Source organism: Lissotriton helveticus, chromosome 5_1, assembly GCF_964261635.1.
Source record: "Lissotriton helveticus chromosome 5_1, aLisHel1.1, whole genome shotgun sequence".
NCBI classification, from domain to species: Eukaryota; Metazoa; Chordata; class Amphibia; order Caudata; family Salamandridae; genus Lissotriton; species Lissotriton helveticus.
This window is the reverse complement of record NC_136065.1, coordinates 1,627,401,866-1,627,421,797: the sequence shown is the minus strand read 5'-3', so window position 1 is coordinate 1,627,421,797 and position 19,932 is coordinate 1,627,401,866. Positions and strand designations below refer to the sequence as shown.

Below are 19,932 nucleotides of genomic sequence, written 5' to 3'. Positions count from 1 at the left end.
AACTGCTAAAAAAAAGTATTTGTACAAGTTTTGGGTCTTGTAAACCTTGTGACATGCTACTGCAGAAACTGTGATAACAGAACCTGTTCTTCTAGATTGCTGAATTCTCTTGAAGTTTCATATTACATTTTAATGACCTCCGTTGCAATTGCTCGTGGGGACATAGGGGAAATTATGTGAAAGTCGGGTACGTAACTGAAAATTTCAGCCGCATGAAAGTGGTGCAGATGCAGAACAACAAAAAAGGCTCATCATAAAAAAAAAAGAAATCCAGCTGGATCATAAAACCTCTGATTTTAATGCTGATTTTATTGAAAGAAGCATTCCATTGCATTTTTGTTAAATTGCAAACTGAACTTTAAAAAAAAAATAACATTTTAACATTAAACATCTTTGCGTCAAATTGTGTAGTTTGTCTGTAAAGCGCCTCATATGACATCTCAGGTTAAAGATCAGTGAGCCTAGCATACATGTTTATTTCAAAAGTAACCAATTTTGTAAATGGTCGTGGGAGAATTCATCATTTTTCAGGACAATATCTGATATGTTGTTGAAATATTTTTATGTGTTTTAGGATTTACAACAGAAGTGGGGAAAACTGACAGGCAATCTAACCAACTCCCTTATCAAAGGTGCTTGGGCTTCCTGCGAAGGATAAAAGCTCACCAAGTTATTTATACTGAGAAAAAAGAGAGATCTTTACAGAGAAAGCTGCACCCTGCATAGCTTAGGTCTGAGGTAAAAATGCAAATTTCTGGAAATCTGGTCAAGCTTCCAGGTAATGTGTCCACAAGTAGTCCATTTCTTTAGGACACAATGTCTTTAAGGGCAGAGGAAAGATCTGGGAAGGAAAATTTGTAACCAATTGCTAGCGTCCTCTTGGGAATAACCTTCTGACCCTTCAGGAGCATGACACCACGTTCCGTCCCAAAAATAGCATTGACCACAAACTCTGGAAGAGGGATGCAAGCCGGACGGCTTAGGGCCGAGGCAAAGCACTGGGTAAACTCTGCATTTGTGGCTGTGCTCGGGGCCACACCATTTAGAACCCCGTGCACTGCTTCTGTCTCCATGGCATAGGTGATGACTCCAGCCATGTCAGCCACATGGATCCATGGGAAGTACTGGCACCCAGAGCCAATAGGGCCTCCCAGCCCAAAGCGGAATGGCCAGATCATCTGCGAAATGGCACCACCGTCATTACCAAGGATGACACCTATAAGGACGACAAAAAGGTAATGCAACATGTTAGTAAGAAAAGGCAGTAGTACTAATGTTCAAGTTCAAGTATTTATATAGCGCACTACTCACCCAGAGGGTCTCAAGGCGCTTGGGGAGGGGGATTATTATCTATCGAATAGCCAGGTTTTGAGTTCTTTTCTGAAGGGGATGTGGTTTTGTGTAAGGCGGAGGTGAGTGGGGAGTGAGTTCCAGGTCTTGGCCGCCAGGTAGGAGAAGGATCTACCTCCCATGGTGGATCTTTGGATACGCGGAACTGCGGCGAGGCCTTGATTGGAGGATCTTAGTTGGCGGGTGGGTGTGTAGAAGGATAGTCTAGTGTTGAGGCATTCAGGTCCTAGTTTGTAGAGAGCCTTGTGTGCGTGGGTGAGGAGACGGAATGTTATTCTCTTGTTGACGGGAAGCCAGTGGAGGTCTTTCAGGTGGCCGGTGATGTGATCTTGGCGAGGGATGTCCAGAATAAGTCTTGCTGATGTGTTTTGGATGCGTTTGAGTTTTTTCTTTAATTTGGCTGTAATTCCGGCGTATAGGGTATTTCCGTAGTCTAGTCGACTCGTAACCAGTGCGTGGGTGACCGTCTTTCTTGTTTCGGTGGGGATCCAATGGAAGATTTTTTTGAGCATACGAAGTACGTTGAAGCAGGAGGATGAGACGGCGTTGACTTGTTTGGTCATCGAGAGTGAGGAGTCTAGGATGAAGCCAAGGTTACGTGCGTGGTCTGTGGGTATGGGTGCTGAGCCCAGATCCGCAGGCCACCATGAGTTGTCCCAGGCAGAGGGGGATGATCCTAGGATGAGCACTTCCGTTTTGTCTGAGTTGAGTTTTAGGCGGCTCTCTTTCATCCAGACAGCTACTTCTTTCATGCCTTCGTGAAGGTTGGTTTTGGCGGTGTTGGGGTCTTTGGTGAGGGAAAGGATTAGCTGGGTGTCGTCAGCGTAGGAGATGATGTTGAGGTTGTGTTGACGTGCGGTGGAAGCGAGTGGACTCATGTAAACGTTGAAGAGGGTGGGACTGAGTGATGATCCTTGTGGTACACCGCAGATGACTTCTGTTGCCTCTGATCTGAACGGGGGAAGTCGGACTTTCTGAGTTCTCCCCGCTAGGAACGAGGTGATCCAGTCCAAGGCTTTTCCTTGTATGCCGATGTTGTTGAGACGTTGTATGAGGGTGCTGTGGCATACCGTGTCGAAGGCGGCGGAGAGGTCGAGTAGAATGAGGGCCACTGTTTCTCCGTTGTCCAGTAGTGTTCGGATGTCGTCTGTTGCTGCGATGAGGGCGGTTTCGGTGCTGTGTTTGGCTCGAAAGCCGGACTGTGAGGGATCGAGGGAGCTGTTGGATTTGAGGAAGGCGGCGAGTTGGCTATTGACGGCTTTCTCAATTACTTTGGCCGGGAATGGGAGGAGGGATATGGGGCGGTAGTTTTTGAAGACTGTTCACTAGTTAAGACAACTATTCTTGTCATAAAAATACCCGTCCTTAGTTTTGACTGTTTTGGAAGTATCTGATGGGGTCCTGTTTATCTATTCACCTTTGATACATAAAGAACATTTCGGTAATTCAACAATATTATTCGCTTTCCCTTCCTAAAAAGTCCATCTGCAGGCATCACAATCTGTTGGCAGAGTTGCCTGAGTTGTATTGTGAAAGCAACTATTTACCAAAACAAGTCTAACAGAGGGAAATGAATAGCATCCCGTGCTTTTTTCCTGTTTAGACAACCACTTTCTTTTGCATTTATTTCTCCTATTTGACCCTTTCCATTTTTTATTCTGTTATATTCCACGTGCTACAAAATCTCTTTATAACCTATAGAATATTTCAATTTGGATATGATTAAACAAATCAGCTCTTTTCCACCTGAAAATGTGAGAAACATAGAGGCAAAGTTTAGCTTACTTTGTTAGTAGGAGGAAATAAGCTAGGAAACAGAGGCTCAACTTTATTCACTACTGCATCAACTGCCAATAGATGTTCAGCAATATTATGCTTTCCTTATAATAAAAAATGATATTTTTCATTCTGTTACAAATCTTGCCTCCCCTTTCCACATTACTGGTGTACAGTATTCCGATTTCCTTGTTCCTAACTTATATCTGGTACTCAACCCCCAGAAAGGGCTACACCCTTCAGTATTAACACGTTTCCAAGTCGTTCCTTCCTCTTAATGCCCAGTCCCTGTTTTCTGAAAGATCCCCGGGGAGCACCCTTAATATGATGGGCTTTTCCACTTCTCCTGCCTTATCTCCAACCATGTTCCGAAGCAAGTCCCACTCGCATTGTCACAGTTTTCTGTTACCTGACTTACATTTGTCCAATCCCCCAGGATCACTCAGCTTTTTATGCCCTGGAATTCCCACCCTTGTGTATTCTGGAGGAGAATAATACCTGGATTACTAACCGGTTATCTTCATTACTTTGATTCCATATTACTCAAATATAGCACTTACGGTGAGGGAACTCACCAAGGTCACAACTACCAAGCACCTCTCCCCCGCCCCCTTTTTTAAATAAATAACTCCCTCCCCGTAGAGTGGGAATGTAAGCAATAGGATGAGGAATATGGAATTAGAGTAACGTAGTCTGCCAGTACATAACCCAGGTATTCACTCCTCAGCCATTCCTTACATATTGCAAGAATACCAAAGCACAACAAAGAACAGTTTACAGAATTCATGCATTTGCTAATTACAGTTCTGACCCCTGAGCTAAATGTCATCTGTAATGATCAACAAAAGTATAATTAGATGTCCAGATTGCTGCAGCACAAGCATCAGCTAAGTAAACACCACCCCATTCTGCCCAAGGGCAGCCATCCCCTAGGTCGAACGGCCCTGGACGGAAATAGGAGGCTCAGCACAGGTTCTTTTTGTAAGGGAAAGAGATTACCTTCTTCATCAATGAAGAAAGCGGAGATTTTTCTCCTTTATTGACCTGGCCGAAGTTAACAACAAGCATTTACAATGCAATAGGTCTCGCAGCATTAAAGTTTGAGTAATTGGCATTGTGTATGAAAATGCGTTGCATCAATTTTTATTTTAAACTTTGAATTGGTAAGTGATGGGGCAAATCTTAATGTGCATAGAAGTAGTCATTGTCATCCTTAACATATGAGGGTAATCTTGGCAGAAATGAGCCCTGTTTTGCATAATGTTTGTACCTACTTAATGACACTGATTATACTGAAGCCACTCTGGGAACAACAGTGATTGCCTTTGGTACAATGGATCTAAAGGCAAAATGCTGGTAATTATTTCAAATGGGTCGACCTGGTGGCCTATCCCATTCTTCCCTGAGGTGAAAGGCGACACCTCACGTTCAGGGGGCACCTTCACATTTCTCTAATACAGGTCCGTAACCCAGGCCCCTGCGGTCTCCGTGCCTCAACCCTTAAATGGTTCATTCAGTCCAAGGCTAATGAGTATCTGTGAGACACTAGGGTGCCCTCATCAAATTTTCCTTAGGGTGGTGGTACATTATTTTGTGTTACACCACTGCTCTTGATGTGATAGTCACTTTAGGGTCATTTCGCCCGCCACACTGCACACCATTAGAGTGACAGGCTAGCGCTAGGCCTAAGAGGGCGGTTGGGGGTTTGCTGCGTCCCTGAGAGGCCGAGGTCTGCTGCTAACCCTTCCCTCCATTCCCAGCACTATTTGGGGGTCTGTGCGCTATGGGCTTTGCAGGGGCCTCTGTGTGCAGCGTCCTGAGAGCATGGCTGTGGCCTAAAAGCAGTTCTGGAGGGAGATCTTTGAAACTAAGTGGGGACTGGGGACCTTGGAGAACTGTGTGCTGTGGGGCAGGCACTGGGGTGCGGGATGTGGAATATGGCAAGTGGGGTCTGGAGAGGGCTATAGGCTGCCGGGGAGGCAGATCTATCTGCGAGGACCCCGGAGCCCTGGAACATTATTCCTAATGTGTGAAAGGTACTGGTGTGTGAAGAGAACCCAAGGCGACGGGGCAGGGCGGGGATGGGGTGGTGGTGTCACGGGCATTGGGGTGGCCGTCGATAAAACATTTTTTATTTACCTTTTCTGCTGTATTTTTGTGTCATGGGATTTGCGCTGTGCAGGTTGTTTTTGTTTGTATAGCATGAAATCCCTCCTACCCATCTTACACACCCTCTCCTCGCTTCATATAAAATCTATTTTCAACAGGAAATGGGAGATGTGACTTCCTGTCAATGGCTTCCTGTTACTGCGCCAGCGCCCGTGTGGTTCAAGGCAGTGTCTGTGCTGTCACTGTTCAGTGTAGAAATTGCAACTCGGTTCCCGTGTGGGTTCAGCCCATGGCTTTGTGTGAGTGAAGCTGGTGTACCTACCGCACAGGATTTGTGTTAATGCAGCTCAGAACTTCTGCCACTGCAGTCCAGAGCAGGGCCTCTGCGGCGCAGGACAGAGGGCGTGCGCTCCAGTGTCGCTCGGGGCTCGGAGCAGTGTAGCACTTCGCGCGCCCAGCTCAGTTCGGCACCAGCGGAGCGCACGGCCAGTGTCACTGTGGCTCAGAAACAGCGCAGCTCGGGATTGACCTCCTTGCACCTCAGTGTCACTCTGGCCTCGGGCGACGCTGCAGTGCAGTCCATGACTGACTGATGTCGCACGGATTGGCACTTCAAGAGAACGTTGTTTTTTGTATAGCGCTTCTTTACACCGCCATAAGAACGCTGACAGCGCTAAGGGGGCAAGCCATATGGGACACTGTGACTTAGACGGGGAGAGAAGAGACACATGAAGGGAATGAAAGCGGAGTCTAGTGGCTGGAGTGGTCTTCGCTGGAACTACTAGAGAGAACAATAGTGCCTTGTGGGCAGCTGGTCTTTGGCGTCTGGGGGCGGGCAGGATGTGAGGGCAACAGAATGGGAGGGGTTAAAGGAGTCTGGGAGGAAAGGAGGTTGACGGCGGGATGAAGGGGTGAGCGCGAGCGGTGACAGTGTGAGAGTATTTGTTCCCGACATCGTGGTAGACTGTGTGAGTGACACCTCAGCAGGCCAAAGGGAGTCCCTGGGAGGGAGCGAGCCGCTCACACTCCACGGTTTCCAGGGTCAGCCGTCTCGCTCCTGCTTCCCCTGAGAATTTTTTTTCAGTAGGCCCGCAGCTGAAGAGGGAAGACTCGCGTCTGGGGCACCCGTACCCCAGTAGTTTGAGCATCCATTTTATCAATCTATTTATTTATTTGTGCATTTTTATATAGCGCGAAGTTTACCCAGAGGTGTCAGAGCGCTTCACAATAGAACAACGTAAATTACATAAGGAATGAGAGTAGCATCGAAATAGTTAAAACTACTTATAGGTACTCCTGGTGGAAATTACACACTAGCAAGTTACAGATCCATTCAAGATTATAACAAGCAATGTCTGCCAGTGACTTCAGACGGTTCGCGCAGTGACGCTTGGCCGTGCGCGCTGCTGCTAGCTCCAGCTAATAGGGACTGTGCACGGGCGGAGGCCCTGTCTCGGCAGCTGTGGAACCGGAGAGGCAGCCGGGATCGCGGCGCAGGTGGGCAGGTGGGGGGTGAACGGGGTCGTCAGCCATCACGGAGGGATTTTGTATGTGGGCACGAGTAATTGACAGGGGAAAGTTACTTGGTCGGGCCGGTGCTGGTGTGCTGTGACTTCGATGCATGCGCGTTGACGGGCTGTGGTTTCCAAGGGAGACAGGAGATGGGCACCGCGAGCGCGTGAGCTGATCCGATTCCTGAGGCTGCGCGTGCCCATCTCCTGTCTCCTGGGAAGTAGAGCCGGTGACTATAGGTCTCTGGCGAGACAGCGCTTCGCGCTGTTATCGGCACGAGACCTAAAAAGGAACCACTGAATCTAAATTCAGCCAACATGGATAAGTAGATTTTGACTGCTCCCACCAAATCCAAAAGCGATTCATAGTTAGAATAAGATGGAAGAATAGGAAGACCAATCTCTTGTGATCTGTGCAAAATAGAATTCACCATAGGAATAACGTAACTTGTATTTGCAAAGCGCACTTTCACCCAAGGGTATCTTGGCAGTGAATAACAGATATTTGTTGTTACCCAACTCTATGGTACTTATTTTATCGACCTCAGAAGGATGAAAGGCTGAATGGGCCCACCGGAATTTGAACTTGACAATGAGGTCAAACCCAGGCCCCTACAGTGGACGCACTAAGCCACCAGACTTGAAAGGAATTATGGACTAATCTTTAAAACAATACGGGCATCAAAGGGAGAGTTACAGCTCAAGGCTGAGAGTTCACCCACCCTTCTGGCTGTGGCTATCGCAACCATGAAAAACCCCACCTTTAAGGTCAATAGTTTTAAGTAAGTTTCTGCCAAGGGCTCAAAAGAAAGACCCTACAGTATCCAGAGGTAGGAGTCAAACCTGGGACACCAATATTTTCTTCAACAGCATAAATCAATGTCTCCATGTCCAAAAGAATCCTCAGGATAACCTCTGCCTTCTCCCTCTGAATTCGTGATAGGAAGCAAGCAATAAGGGGAATCAAAGGGAATGCTTACAAAAGCTATTTCGGCAAAGGGCATGTTAAGGTGTCCACAGCCTCTGCCTTCTGATCCCTGAACCTTGAAAAAAGAAAGTAAGAAGGACATTGCGATGATCTGAAAGCAAATCTATTTTAGAATTGACAAATTATCTGAAATACATCCCTTGTAATCCTTAAATTCTGGAAGTGTGGAAACACTCTGCTTAGGGTGTCTGCTATGGTGTTGAACTTCCCTTGCATATGAATCGCTCTCACAGATGCCAGATTCTTCTCTGCCTAGTCTGATATCTTTAGAACCAATCATTTCAAGGAGGGAGAATCCTGTTCCAAACTGGCTGTTTAGGTAGGGCATTGCTTTCCCATCGTTTAACCTTCTGGTAGATCCTGGATTGAAACTGCATTGAGTTCTCGCTCCAATTTGAAGAACTACATATTTTGTAAGCTCTCCAAAGATCCTGTGCTGAAATGGAGTTTGGCACTGCTCACTATCCCTTGATGATGGTATCCATTGTCACTGTAACTGGGAGAGTGGAGGAAAAAAAGAGAAATCCATCTCTCCAAATTGAGAGGTTTCAACCACAGAAGGAGACTATCCCTTTGAGATTGTGACACTGGAATAGGATGGTAGAATTTATTTGAGGGCGGATCCCAATGTTGCACAGAATGCAGAGCACAAGAGGACCAAGATGTCGGCAAATGCCAAGGGACCGCAAACGCAGAGGCTGCCTGTTAAACATTTTGTGATGTACATATTCACTGAAAAAAACAAAGGTTAAAATAACGTTATATTCGAGTGAATTTGTCAGTGACAACATTAACACCTTGAAAAGAAAAAAAAATTGAGAGAAATTCAGCAGATATAGTTAGTAGCACTCCCTCCATGCACTGCTTGTGACATCACATATGACAGCACTCATGGCATGTTCCGTAACTTTACCTATGACCTCATCCAAGCTTTTTTTGTACACATTGCTCTATAAAAGTGTATAGCTTTAGAGATGTAAATGTAAGTACAAAATAACTCCGAAGAATATAAGCCATGATAAATGCCAGCACAGGAACAAATCCCTTAGCTGTAGATGGTATGGGTTGTGTACCACATTAACCCTATATCATACACTTCAGGGGCAGAGTAGCTCACATTAACAACCAACCACAGATATATGGAAAACCCTCACTTGATACGGTGTTCAATCTGTAAACACCTGTTCAGAACAAGCCAAGTTCCCAAAATGCTGAATGTCTCTTCCAAAAACAATGCCCTATTCTGGACAGCTTTTATCTGTATCAAACCCCTTCCAGTCACCAAACAAAATTAGTTGATATAAGTAGGGAAGTGAATACTGTAAACTATTAATTCTGTGGAAAGAGTTTATTCTGTATCAGACGGTTTGCAGACCGTGATACTTGCATGACAAATATACTATAGATTAATAAAACGTATCTACTAAGCGCAGTGTACACTCTAAGCAAAACTTGTTCAAAGAGCGGCCATTCACTTAAAATAGCCACGGTCTGAAGGTGCTAAAGCTCATACTACCTGCAGCCTTCATACTGTGCTGAAAACATTACAAGTAGCCCATCTTCTGAAGCAAAGTAAGCACATGTACATAGGTTAGTATCTGGTGCACATTCTTCTTCGTTAAATAGAAATTGTCATGCTAAGATAATTCTGTCTCCCAACTCAAGGCTAGTTAAAAGGCTTAGTTTGTAGTACCCAGAATCTTTTCCCTGCTGGAAACTTTTTCTGCAGTACCAAAAACCTTCTGTGTAGAACATATTGAACACAATTCAGCTGCCACCTGCTCACTCCTTAATGCATAGATTTATAACGTGTTCAATACCTTTTCACACCTATGGTGCATAAGGAGCACATGGGTTTTGTAAACACTTATACCGATTAGCTGGACACAGGCTGTACATAATATCGCTGGGATAAAATCTGTCAAATGAAAGCTGTTCTGAGTAGGGTAAGGATGTGGAGTTGTTTTCGCAGTTAAGTTAGTCCCGGCTGGGGAGCACACTACCTTCTTTTTCAAGCGAGATAGGAACACGAAGAAGCAGAGCAGGGCCCCCGCGCCGACTCAGAGCACCACTCCTGCAGCCGCCATCAACCCAGGCACCACCTGCAGTGACTACACGGACCCCCGTAGCATCCATTGCTCAAGCACGAGTCAGCCTTCACAGCCGGAGATGGGAGAGAATGAGCCCTGCTCTCCTAGGCTCCCTCTGATGGGATGTTCCCCGTATTTTGCCCGGCTGCTGGCTTCACCCCCATTTTGCTGGTGGATTCTTCCTTTAAACGATGCATAAGAAAGTATCCGCGGTGCCTCTAGATGAGGCAGGTTGCTACCTAATAGCAGCCCTGGTATTTACAAAGCATTGAAAGTTTCTGAAGTGCTCATCTGGCAACAGTTAATCTAAGCAGGATGCTGAACAGCTGCTAGGGATTCTGGGACAATGAGATTTTAATAGTTTTCCGCTGAGAGAAAAGCAGCCAAACATTTCAAGCGCTGGCAAAAGAAACATAGGACACCAAGCATTTTCAATGACTTCATATTGGTTATTTTCGTGTTATTGTTTGTTTCACGGTGAAGAGTTTTACATGGGCAGAGTAGAGCTCACTACATATCCCGGCAGTGCTTAGGCTCAACTTGAAAACACAGGCTGGCCGACCCGTTTACAACTCGAGAGAGGCATCAGGTTTTAACCAATGGGGAGAAGACAGGGGCGGAGCTTCAAGGCCCAGTGCACTTCAGGATTCAGGAATGTACGCGTTCCAGTGTGGGGGTGACTGGTAACTCACAGGCATGCTTAGTTATTGTTTAAAGAGTTTAAGAAACTTGGTAACAGTACTCTGCGTTTAGCGGAGCCTCTGGCTTGAGCTGAAGACATTAACCTTGCAGTGCGCACTTCTTTGTTGTCCTGATGTGTTTGTTTTTAGGTAAGCCTGGAGCGGGCTCTTCGGGGTGGCCTTGAAGTATGTGTCACTGGAGCGTTTTGTTACAGGAGGCAACAGATTTGCCATGGAAACTCGGTGCTTTCCAGGAGGCGTGCAGGGCTGATTGCGGCGGCGCGTGAGTAGTTGGCCTGGCATATGCTGTCCACTATTCTAGTGGGAATCTTGCACCAGTCCAATGACCCTTATTGATGGTAGGTTAAAGACAACCTTTATAGAAGGCTATCCTAGTGGTAGCTGTGGAGAGCAGTCTTCGGGCTAAGTCTTGGAGAAATGTAAAGCAGCTTGTTTTTACCAGTCTATAATCTCGTGAATGACCAAATGAAAGGAGAACCACACCAAGTATATATATGAAATAAATGTATTTATTCTAACCCCATCCCACTAGTCTCTTTATAATAATAATAATCCACATTTGTAAAGCGCACAATCACCCGTAAGGGTCTCTAGGCGCTGGGGGCCGTCGGGAAGATTAAGCAAGCTATTGCCCAGAGTCACATGGTGCTGGGCTAACCTGCCGCCGGAGCCGGGGATCGAACCCTGATCCCCAGATTCCAGTGTCAGTCGCCCTGGCCGCGGCGCCACACCTCTCCCTATATGAGGCTAGAGGCAAAAGTGCATTCAATAAACTTAATAGCACACAATATACATTGAGCCCTGGGGCAAACCATATATCAATAAAGTGATGTAAGAACAACGACTTGCATAGATACAAGGCCTAAAGCCTTCAGAACCGCTGGGGCCACCAGGAACCACCAAAGGTAGTGACACAGGGGACCCACGGGAGGGAAGCATGCAGTGTCTAAACACAGCCGCGAATCACCTTTAACTTCTATGGGGAAAGTTGCGGTTGGAATTTTAAGGATAAAGGACACTTAGAAAAGGACTTGGAGCAAACCGCTTTAGAACTAGGAGGTTCTAGAGTCAACACCCATGTGAGCACCGGAGTACTCTAGTTACCTCACCCAGGGAAGCCGGGTTTCGTCTTTGATTTCAATGGCCACCTGCTGCAAAAGTGCTGCTGGCGACCAAGTGGAAAGTGTCCGGAGTGATCCAAACCTGGATCAAAGATGAGAAGAACCTGAAAGCAGAGGGGACAGAGTCTGGGTCACTAGCCAGGGACCAGGGGCACAATAGTCGAATGCCCACAGATGTCGGGTGCATGCAGGTGAAGAAGGTGAAGCTTGATTCTACAGCCACGAGGACCAGGAGGCGTCGACGACGACCAGGCGCTGGATTCGAGCTGTCCCACAAAGGATGTCGAGTGCTGCAGTGTCGGTGCCTAGATTGGACCCAACAAGCCTTGGTAAAAGCAACCCAAGCAGAAAGCAGAGATTGGCTTTAGTGCAGACCATCAAGGTCTGAGGGACTCACCCTTTGGTGGGGAATCAGAGCACGTCTTGAGCAACCAGGGAAGCCCACGGAAAAGTAGATTTGCCTTCAAGGGGACCCACCATTCGACGGACCAGGGATCGTGAAGGAGCCTCAAGCTGAAATCCTGTGTCGCAAGTACTTCGGAGTCCGGCGGGAGCTTCGGAAAAGCAGACCGGCAAGATGCTTCGTTGGTGCCTGTTTGCCAAGGGGAGTCACTCCTTGACCCCAAGGGAGATTCTTCCGTCCTCTGGTCATGAGTAGAGCGTCGAAGTTCCAGGATGCAGTATCAGAGTTTCGTCCAGGTGTAATCTAAAGTCCTCTTGCCAGGGTTCCTTTACTTATACTGAGAAAAGGGGTTGGACATAATCTGGGGACCCACCTATCGGAGGGTTAGGAAAGAGGGGTGGCTATACCCATTTCCTTTGTCCAGTTTCATGCCAGAGCAGGGGCTGGTAGCCCCAGCAACCGGTTTGGACTGGACTATGCACATGGACATGGACACAAAATGTGCCCCCAGTGCAGACATCAAAGCACTCTGAGAGTGCACCCACCCAGCCCCAATACACCTGTCTGGGAGGTGGTTACACCTCCCTGTGGCAGGAAACCTGTTGTCCAGGCCTCCCCTGACGGAGTTTCGGTCGGCAGCAGGAGGCCAGACTCGTGTCTGTGGCTCCAACATCCATTTTGTAATGCTGGAGCTTGTTTAAACTATTACCGGGCAGACCAGTGTGTATATGTCTTTTCCCTCTAGAAGGGTGGAATTCTACCCTCTTCGTCAGGACTGGCAGGGGGAGGGGGAGGGATAGGATTCCAAAGTGTTTGACACCAAACACGACATGTTTCCATGCAGCCATTCCAAAGTTAGCATTTACCACAAGGTTATAATGCACTTAAAATTATATGGCTGCATCACAGAACAGCCTCAGAGAATAGGCTCCGAAAGCTGCAGAGGGGTCCTGCTCATGCATGGGCACCCTCTCACACAAAACCCAGCACTCTGCCTTCAGGATTGATAAGGCCTGCCATAGGAGTGACTGAAAGGCTTATATGTGTCAGTGATTTAAGGTAGATATAGGTAACCTATATCTTAGTAAGGGGTGCATGCACCACCTTACCCAGGCTGCAGTAGCAGTCCTGTGGTGCCATTTTGGAAGGCTTCCCAGGGGTGGCATAATACAAGCTTCAGCCCCTGGTAGGCCTCTGGGGTACCAATGCCTTTAGTACCTGAGGTACCATATACTAGGGACTTACAAGGGTGACCCAGTAACCAATCTGGAGTGTACCTAATGTACATGGAATCTATTTAGAGGAGAAAGCAGCTAGGCTGGGATTCTGGATAGCAGGATCCCAGCCAGTCTAAGTCGAAAACAGTTAAACATCAGCAAAAAGTGGGGGTAACCATACTAAGCAGATCCTACTCTCCTTCTGAACTTCGGAGGGATGTCCTGGCAGAGCTCGCTCGCTCTGTGTCTGAGGGGCTGCAGGGCTCCATGATAGGGTGTCATGTTTCGCGCCGATTGCAGACAATGCGAGCGGCAGGAAAAAGACCAAACCTCGCTTCGGAACGAATAGAACTACAAGTCCCATCGTCAAGCCGGGTAGAACTACAATTCCCATTGAGCAGCGCATGCGCAAATAGCCGAGACGTATAAAACGATGGCAGCGTCGAGGGAACACGTCGGAAATTGAAGTTACATGCCGAGGACCGAGGAGACGCTAGAAGGTAGGGAACACGCGTTCCTTCTGTTGTTCTTTCCTAAGCGTGCTGAGAGCGAGCTCACAAGGGGGAAGTACTGCCGCTACGACAGGGCATGCCGTGAGTAGTCGCAATCCTGGAACATTGTTGTTGCTGCAGCGCTTGGGGCGTTATTAGCATTCTGGATAAGACCCAACCTCCGAACGCGAGTCGAGCGGTGGCTACTACGCATCTGGCTCTCAATTCTCGCCCAGAAGTGAGCAAGCCTCACGAATGCACAGAAGGGAACCTTAATGGATTCCTGATCGATGTGGGGGTTATAAAGGAAGTCCCTTAACCCGATTCCGATCAAGGGACAATGGTCGCGCCTGTGAACCATTGAGACCTAGGTCTTTGGTGATATCAACCAAGGAATACTGTACCCGCGTTGGAGAGTGCCGGGACTGGCATTATTGCGGGGGGCTGTTCGAACAGCGGAATAGCTGTTCTATGACTCGCAAGGCTCGAGTGGCATTTTCGGCCACTGCTTAGCACAGTGCTCTCCGTTGGGGAGTGTCAGGAGGACGACACTCAAGCGGAGGACGGTTTTGAACGCGACGAGAGCGATCTTGGGTGGTGTCAACGCATTGTCTTTCTTGCTGGACGTTGTAGTAGCAACTCAGTGCTGTGTTTGGATACTACATAAAAACGAATCTACTTACTCCCGGTCTGTGGTTGCATTATTTCTGTGCGGGAGTTACAGGTCCTTTAGGGTACGTTTCTAACCCAATCCTGAGGGCAGTCAGGGATTACAGAGGGGCAGATGTACTGTGTGCTCTTGAAAGCAGCCCTCCTTAGAAAGCCCTCCCAGTTCTGAGGGATGACCGGGGCTGTGCCCAGAACTCCTCGCCCTCAGAGTGCCTCCCCGGCGGGTAGCAGAGCCCTGCTCCCTTTATCTGCTGGCGCTTGTCGCATCCTTGGGCTCCTGGGAGGCCCAGGGTCCGAGCAGTGAAAGGGACAGACCACTGGAATGCTCGAGGTGGACATCTAATTCCACAGAGCATACTGTATTCGCATCTTGGAGAGATGTGGACACGTGCATGCAGTGCACCTTGGGGCCACCTAGAACCCCCCCCCAAACAGCATCAAGAGACTGTAGGGTCACCCAGGAGAGCTTTACAAGCGGCCACACGGACGAGCACAGATATCAAATTTCGTTTTATATAGTGCTTGCTGCCAGAGAAATGGTGGTTCACAGCTAGGTGCCACGTTATTACAATAACAGGTGTTACTATCACCGACCCTAGTCGCGACGATTTATTGATGGCATGAAAAGTTGTGCTGGAATTGCAACAAAAAAAAAATACCCGGGAACCCATGCATTGGGGATCAATGTGTGGCATATGAAAAGTGTTGGGAGTCAAGAGGGGCGGAGTCATGTAAAGTCTAACAGTCAACATATACATTTGTATTGAAAAAACATCTGCTGCAAAGAAAATGGGAACAACGATAAATGTGGCAGTAAACCTGTTCTGACTCAATTGGTCACAAAGATGCTGCATTTTGAAACCTCCCACGGGGAAAAAGGCACCTGCTGCAGAGATCTCTGTGAGCCCAGCAATCGTCCGAGGATGATAATAATGGTGGGATAATTCTGGTAGTTAAGGCAGTTCTGGGAGAGTTCTGTGTTTTGTCTAGTTTTAACTCCAAAGGTAGCAAAGAGGGTTGATATGTTTGCTGCAAAGCACATCTTGTAATATGCAGGCAATAGATTGTGCCCTATGTGGCTAGGGAAGTGCCCTATATATAAACAACCTGACGAATACCCTTATTGAGGGTGATATGGATATGCCTCGGATTGGACATGGTTCGATCCCTGTGTTGCTTTATGCAGACAAATGCAATCCTTATTATCAGTACAGCGCTGAGGGTGGAGCGTTTGCTTAACTCTTTGGTGCACTTTAAGGATAGCCTTGATTTGAGTACTAACTTTACCAAATCACGTTATAGTGATCGGCCCCGGTTCACTAAGTTTAGAACTTTCCAGAATAAAGGCACTATTGTTAGCCATGTCACTACTTTATTTGTCTGTGTTTTAATTGATTCATCTATGACCTGGCACTCTTTGGTATCTGCCAGGTGCCATTTGCTCACCAGGAGCATTGCCTCTGTTTTAGATTTTTCGACTAGGTTGGGGCACAAATCCATCAAGGTGATGTTAGATATTTATAAAGCAAAGTCTGTTCCTGTCGCTGCCTATAGTAGCGGTACTTTGGACTTTGCCAACTTGTCTGCATTAAACATAACACAGAATACAATTTTAAGAAGGCTTTTATGCCTTCCTCAAAGTTCCTCTTCTTATATCTTCCCTGAGGAAATTGGACAAGGGTTTTTGGCCAACATTCTGCAGGTGCGGCCCTTACTTCTTTGGTTAATGGTCTGGCTACGACCTGAAAAAAGTTTAATTTGTTTTGTTTTAAAGGATTGGTTGGCCCTTGATCGTGTGTCCGGTATAGCTTGGTTAAAATATGTCAAAGATAGTTTTAGCCTGCAGGGGCATAATCCGGACACAATAGCCACAGGTGATATTGCTTGGACCAAGATCGCTCTCAAGGCCTTGAAAGTAAAAGAGAGAGAGTTAACTGTATTGTACAAATCCTCTGTTAGAGTCTATTTTCTGCTACAAACTTCCTTCACCGTAGAGCAGTATATAACCTTCGATATGTCGAACCATCATTGCTTTCTCCTGGCATGCTATAGACTAAACTTAATCCATCATCTGTTAGTTGTCCCCCTGGTAGCTCATTCGATTCCGTTTTGACTCCGTGCAGTTGAAACAGCACTTCCACTTTATAATGTTTTGCCCTTTTTACACAAAACTTCATAAATCCATTATTGTCCCTCTACTAGTAGGGAAACATTTCAACCAAGTTCAACCTGCTTTCTTCTACTCATTGTTATCTGATTGGCATGTATGTTTTTATTTGGCTTGTTTTTTTATCTGGTGCTGTTAGATAACGAAAAATATTATCTAATTTAGGAGGCTTTAAAAAAAATTCATGTTGTTGTCTTTTATGGTTTTATCTGCTAAACCAAATAAAGATTATTATAATGAGGTAATTGGGTTAATGCTTTTGACACTTGCTTTTTAGGTCTCGCCAGGCGTTAGCTGCACGCAAGCGCTGTCTCGCCGTGCGAGGGCTTCTTGGAATCAATACAGTTTTAGAAGTGGGCTTTTGGCTCCGCCTGTGATTTTGGTTGGTTCGCGTCATAAGTTATGGTAAACTGAGTGTGATGATTGTAAGGGAAGCTTTTTAGCCCCACCTGGTTACCACCCTGTCCACTTTTGGCCCCCTCACTCCCCGGACTGGATGTATTACTGGCAGCGTGAGACGGTCTGTTTTTTAATGACGGCCTCTGGACTTTTTTGTTCAGTATTACCGGCATGTGGGTTGTGTGATGCTGCATATACAAATGTGTTTGGAGTTTATTTACTGATCCGCTACGGTGGGGCTTTTCTTTAATCTGTTAGTGGCTGTTGTTTTTTTAAAAATGTATATTGCGTCTTTATGTACACATGATGTTTGACTTTTTTTACCAATACGTTACGTTGCGCTTTTGTATAATTTGATACTAGCTGTTGTTTAATTTATATTGCGTCTCCCGGTGCTGTGTTTGCCTGTCCCACTAGCTCTCTGAGGTTGCTGTTTTTTTTTTTCTCAGCTGCGCACATCAATCGCAGGATGCATGTAAATCTGCATTCTTGAGTTGACTTCACTGTTTTGAGGCCGTGCCTATGGGCTGCTCAGGTGTTATCAAGGCTGCTATCCAGGCTGCTATCCCACTGCTAAGGCTGTGCTGCGCTCTCTGCCTCGTACCTTCACTATTAGAGGTATTTCTGCTCTCCACGCCCCCTCACAGAGCAGGGCCGGCAGCTTTCTTCGTATTTGTTTGTATTGAAAAAAAACTACAGACGTATTCCTAAAATTGCAGTTTTTGTCAGGCACAAGGGCTGCTCCGATGTTATCAAGGCTACTATCCCACTGCTAAGGCTGTGCTGCGCGCTTTGCCTTGTTTTTGCTGCTAGGAGGTGGGTGGTGTTTCCAAAAAAGTGAGACGGGCATACAATGAACTAAACACCCGCAAACTCCCCACCATACAAATGCAGAAATAACCATAATCCTCCCGAAGGACCTCTCCACACTTGAGAATCAGCACGCAGTTAGGGTGCATTAAATCAGATTCACTAGTGGTGCCCCTCCTCCACTGGTAGCAACACGGAACTCAGAAAATGTCCTTTTCATTATAAATACATACAATGCGTGCACGTAAGATACTCGCATGCTCCCACCTCCCAGAATTCTGAATGCATTACCCCCCCATCCCACATTTTAGGGCTACTGTTTTGCTAGGGGAGGGAGGCGGACAGGAAAATGCAATGCTTGCCCCAGCACCTAATGTGTAACGCATGTATTTACAGATGTGGGATGGGGGGTCGTTATGGGATCCGTTTCTAGATGTGCACCATGAATAAGGACAGGAGGGTTGTGGCAGAGAGCAGCTCCCCACTCCTAAGCAGAAATGTGCGCCCAGTGCTGGGGGATGGGGCTAGAAACAGCCAGGCACAAAGGAGCAAACCCCAAAACACTAGTGCATATAACTGTGACTTTATTTCTCTTGCCGGGCAGTGCCTACTCTAATTGTTTGTGCAACTTTTCCAGAGCGCACATAATCAAACTCGTTACAGCCCTGTCCAGCAATTCCTAGCAAGAGGCCTGAGTTCCCATTTAAGGGAGCAGTGATATTTACTGGAGCCCGGGCTTTTGCAGTTACACACAGGGGTACCCTGCAGGTATGGGGACGTGACAGTCTGATGCTTCCATGGGCAGCCGTTGAAGTGGAGCTGCAGCAGGGTTCGAGTGCTGCACCAACAGCCGTGTATCTTGCATCAGCAACTGGCAGGAACCCAATGACCTCTCAGTTCAAACAAGGAACTTCATGTGTGCATGTGCAAGTGACGCACAACAGCTGTTTGAGGAGCAGGAACAGAGCAGCCCAGTCACGGAGGAGGGTCGGATGCCTTCTGCAGTTTAGAAGCGGTGTAAAGTCTTGTACAGGGATAGTTCGGTGGCGTGTCCGTTTCCAGGATGGCCTGAGTTCTGAAGGTGTTGACCTTCCGGCTCTTTTAGATCATTAGGCTAATGTTACACTGTTGAGGCCTGCGTTCGACCTCGTGATCACAAGTTAAAATTCCGGTAGGTTGACTCAGTCTTTCATTTTTCTGAGGTCGATAAAATGAGTCCCCGTTTGTTGGGTGATAATAGACATTTTTTTAAAGTTATTTTTACAAATACATGTTTACCATCTCCATTTAAGCTTGAGAAAATAATTGTTTTTAAATTGCTTTGTTGTAATTTAAAAGTACAGTGGCACAATCCGGACGTGCCATGCACATTAAAAGTGAAGTTAAGGGACACAATATTCCTGTCATGGTGTCTTTTTTAAACAAATCATTACAATAATGTGAGTAAATTTGTCGAAGAGAACTAAGAATAAAAGTGTCACAGTGCATGCAGTTGTTAAGGGAATCCCAAAGGCTGGTGCAGTACGTCATCGATGGCATTGAATCATCTTGTAACCTTGTATATCAAGCCCCAGGTGAGTTGCGTTACTTTTTAGGTCTCGCCTTTTCCATTCCGCAGGAATGGATTGGAGAGAATTCTAGTGGTCAAAATACTCGTCAAACTATGGCTTTTTCGGTGCGGTTTTCTTCGAGTTCACGTGGCCACAGGCACGCGCTTTTGGGCCATAAACTTTTTTTTCACAAGCTTTTGTTGTTTTTCATTGGCTCTCCACTTTGTCCACGCCTCATTGAAGCTGCTCCCTCCGCCCACCTTCTCTCTGTCCTGCGCGTGCCTCTTGCTTATCTCACCGTAGCACGACAACATTCAGACGTGCACTCTTTCCAAGCATACCCCCCTGCCTTTAACTCGCGGAAACACGCACACTAAACACAAACAGCCCACAGACTCTCACGGCAACACGCACACGTCAACAACATTCCGACGTGCACTCTTTCCAAGCATACCCCCCTGCCTTTCACTCGCGGAAACTCGCACACCAAACACAAACAGCCCACATACTCTCTCCCATTCACGCACGACAACACGCACACCAAACACAAACAGCCCACAGACTCTCTCCCATTCACGCA

At 46.8% G+C, this 19,932-nt stretch overlaps 1 protein-coding gene across 1 annotated transcript in view; it reads right to left on the bottom strand.

Annotated features, from left to right (window-relative positions):
* Positions 1 to 291: 291 nt before the first annotated feature.
* Positions 292 to 19,932, bottom strand: part of LOC144755659 (epimerase family protein SDR39U1-like) — a 100,179-nt gene continuing 80,538 nt past the window's right edge. The window contains exon 6 of the mRNA XM_078644824.1: positions 292 to 1,216. Within this exon, the coding sequence (XP_078500950.1) occupies positions 807 to 1,216 (410 nt within the window). The 3' untranslated portion in view covers positions 292 to 806. The remainder of the gene's footprint in view (positions 1,217 to 19,932) is intronic.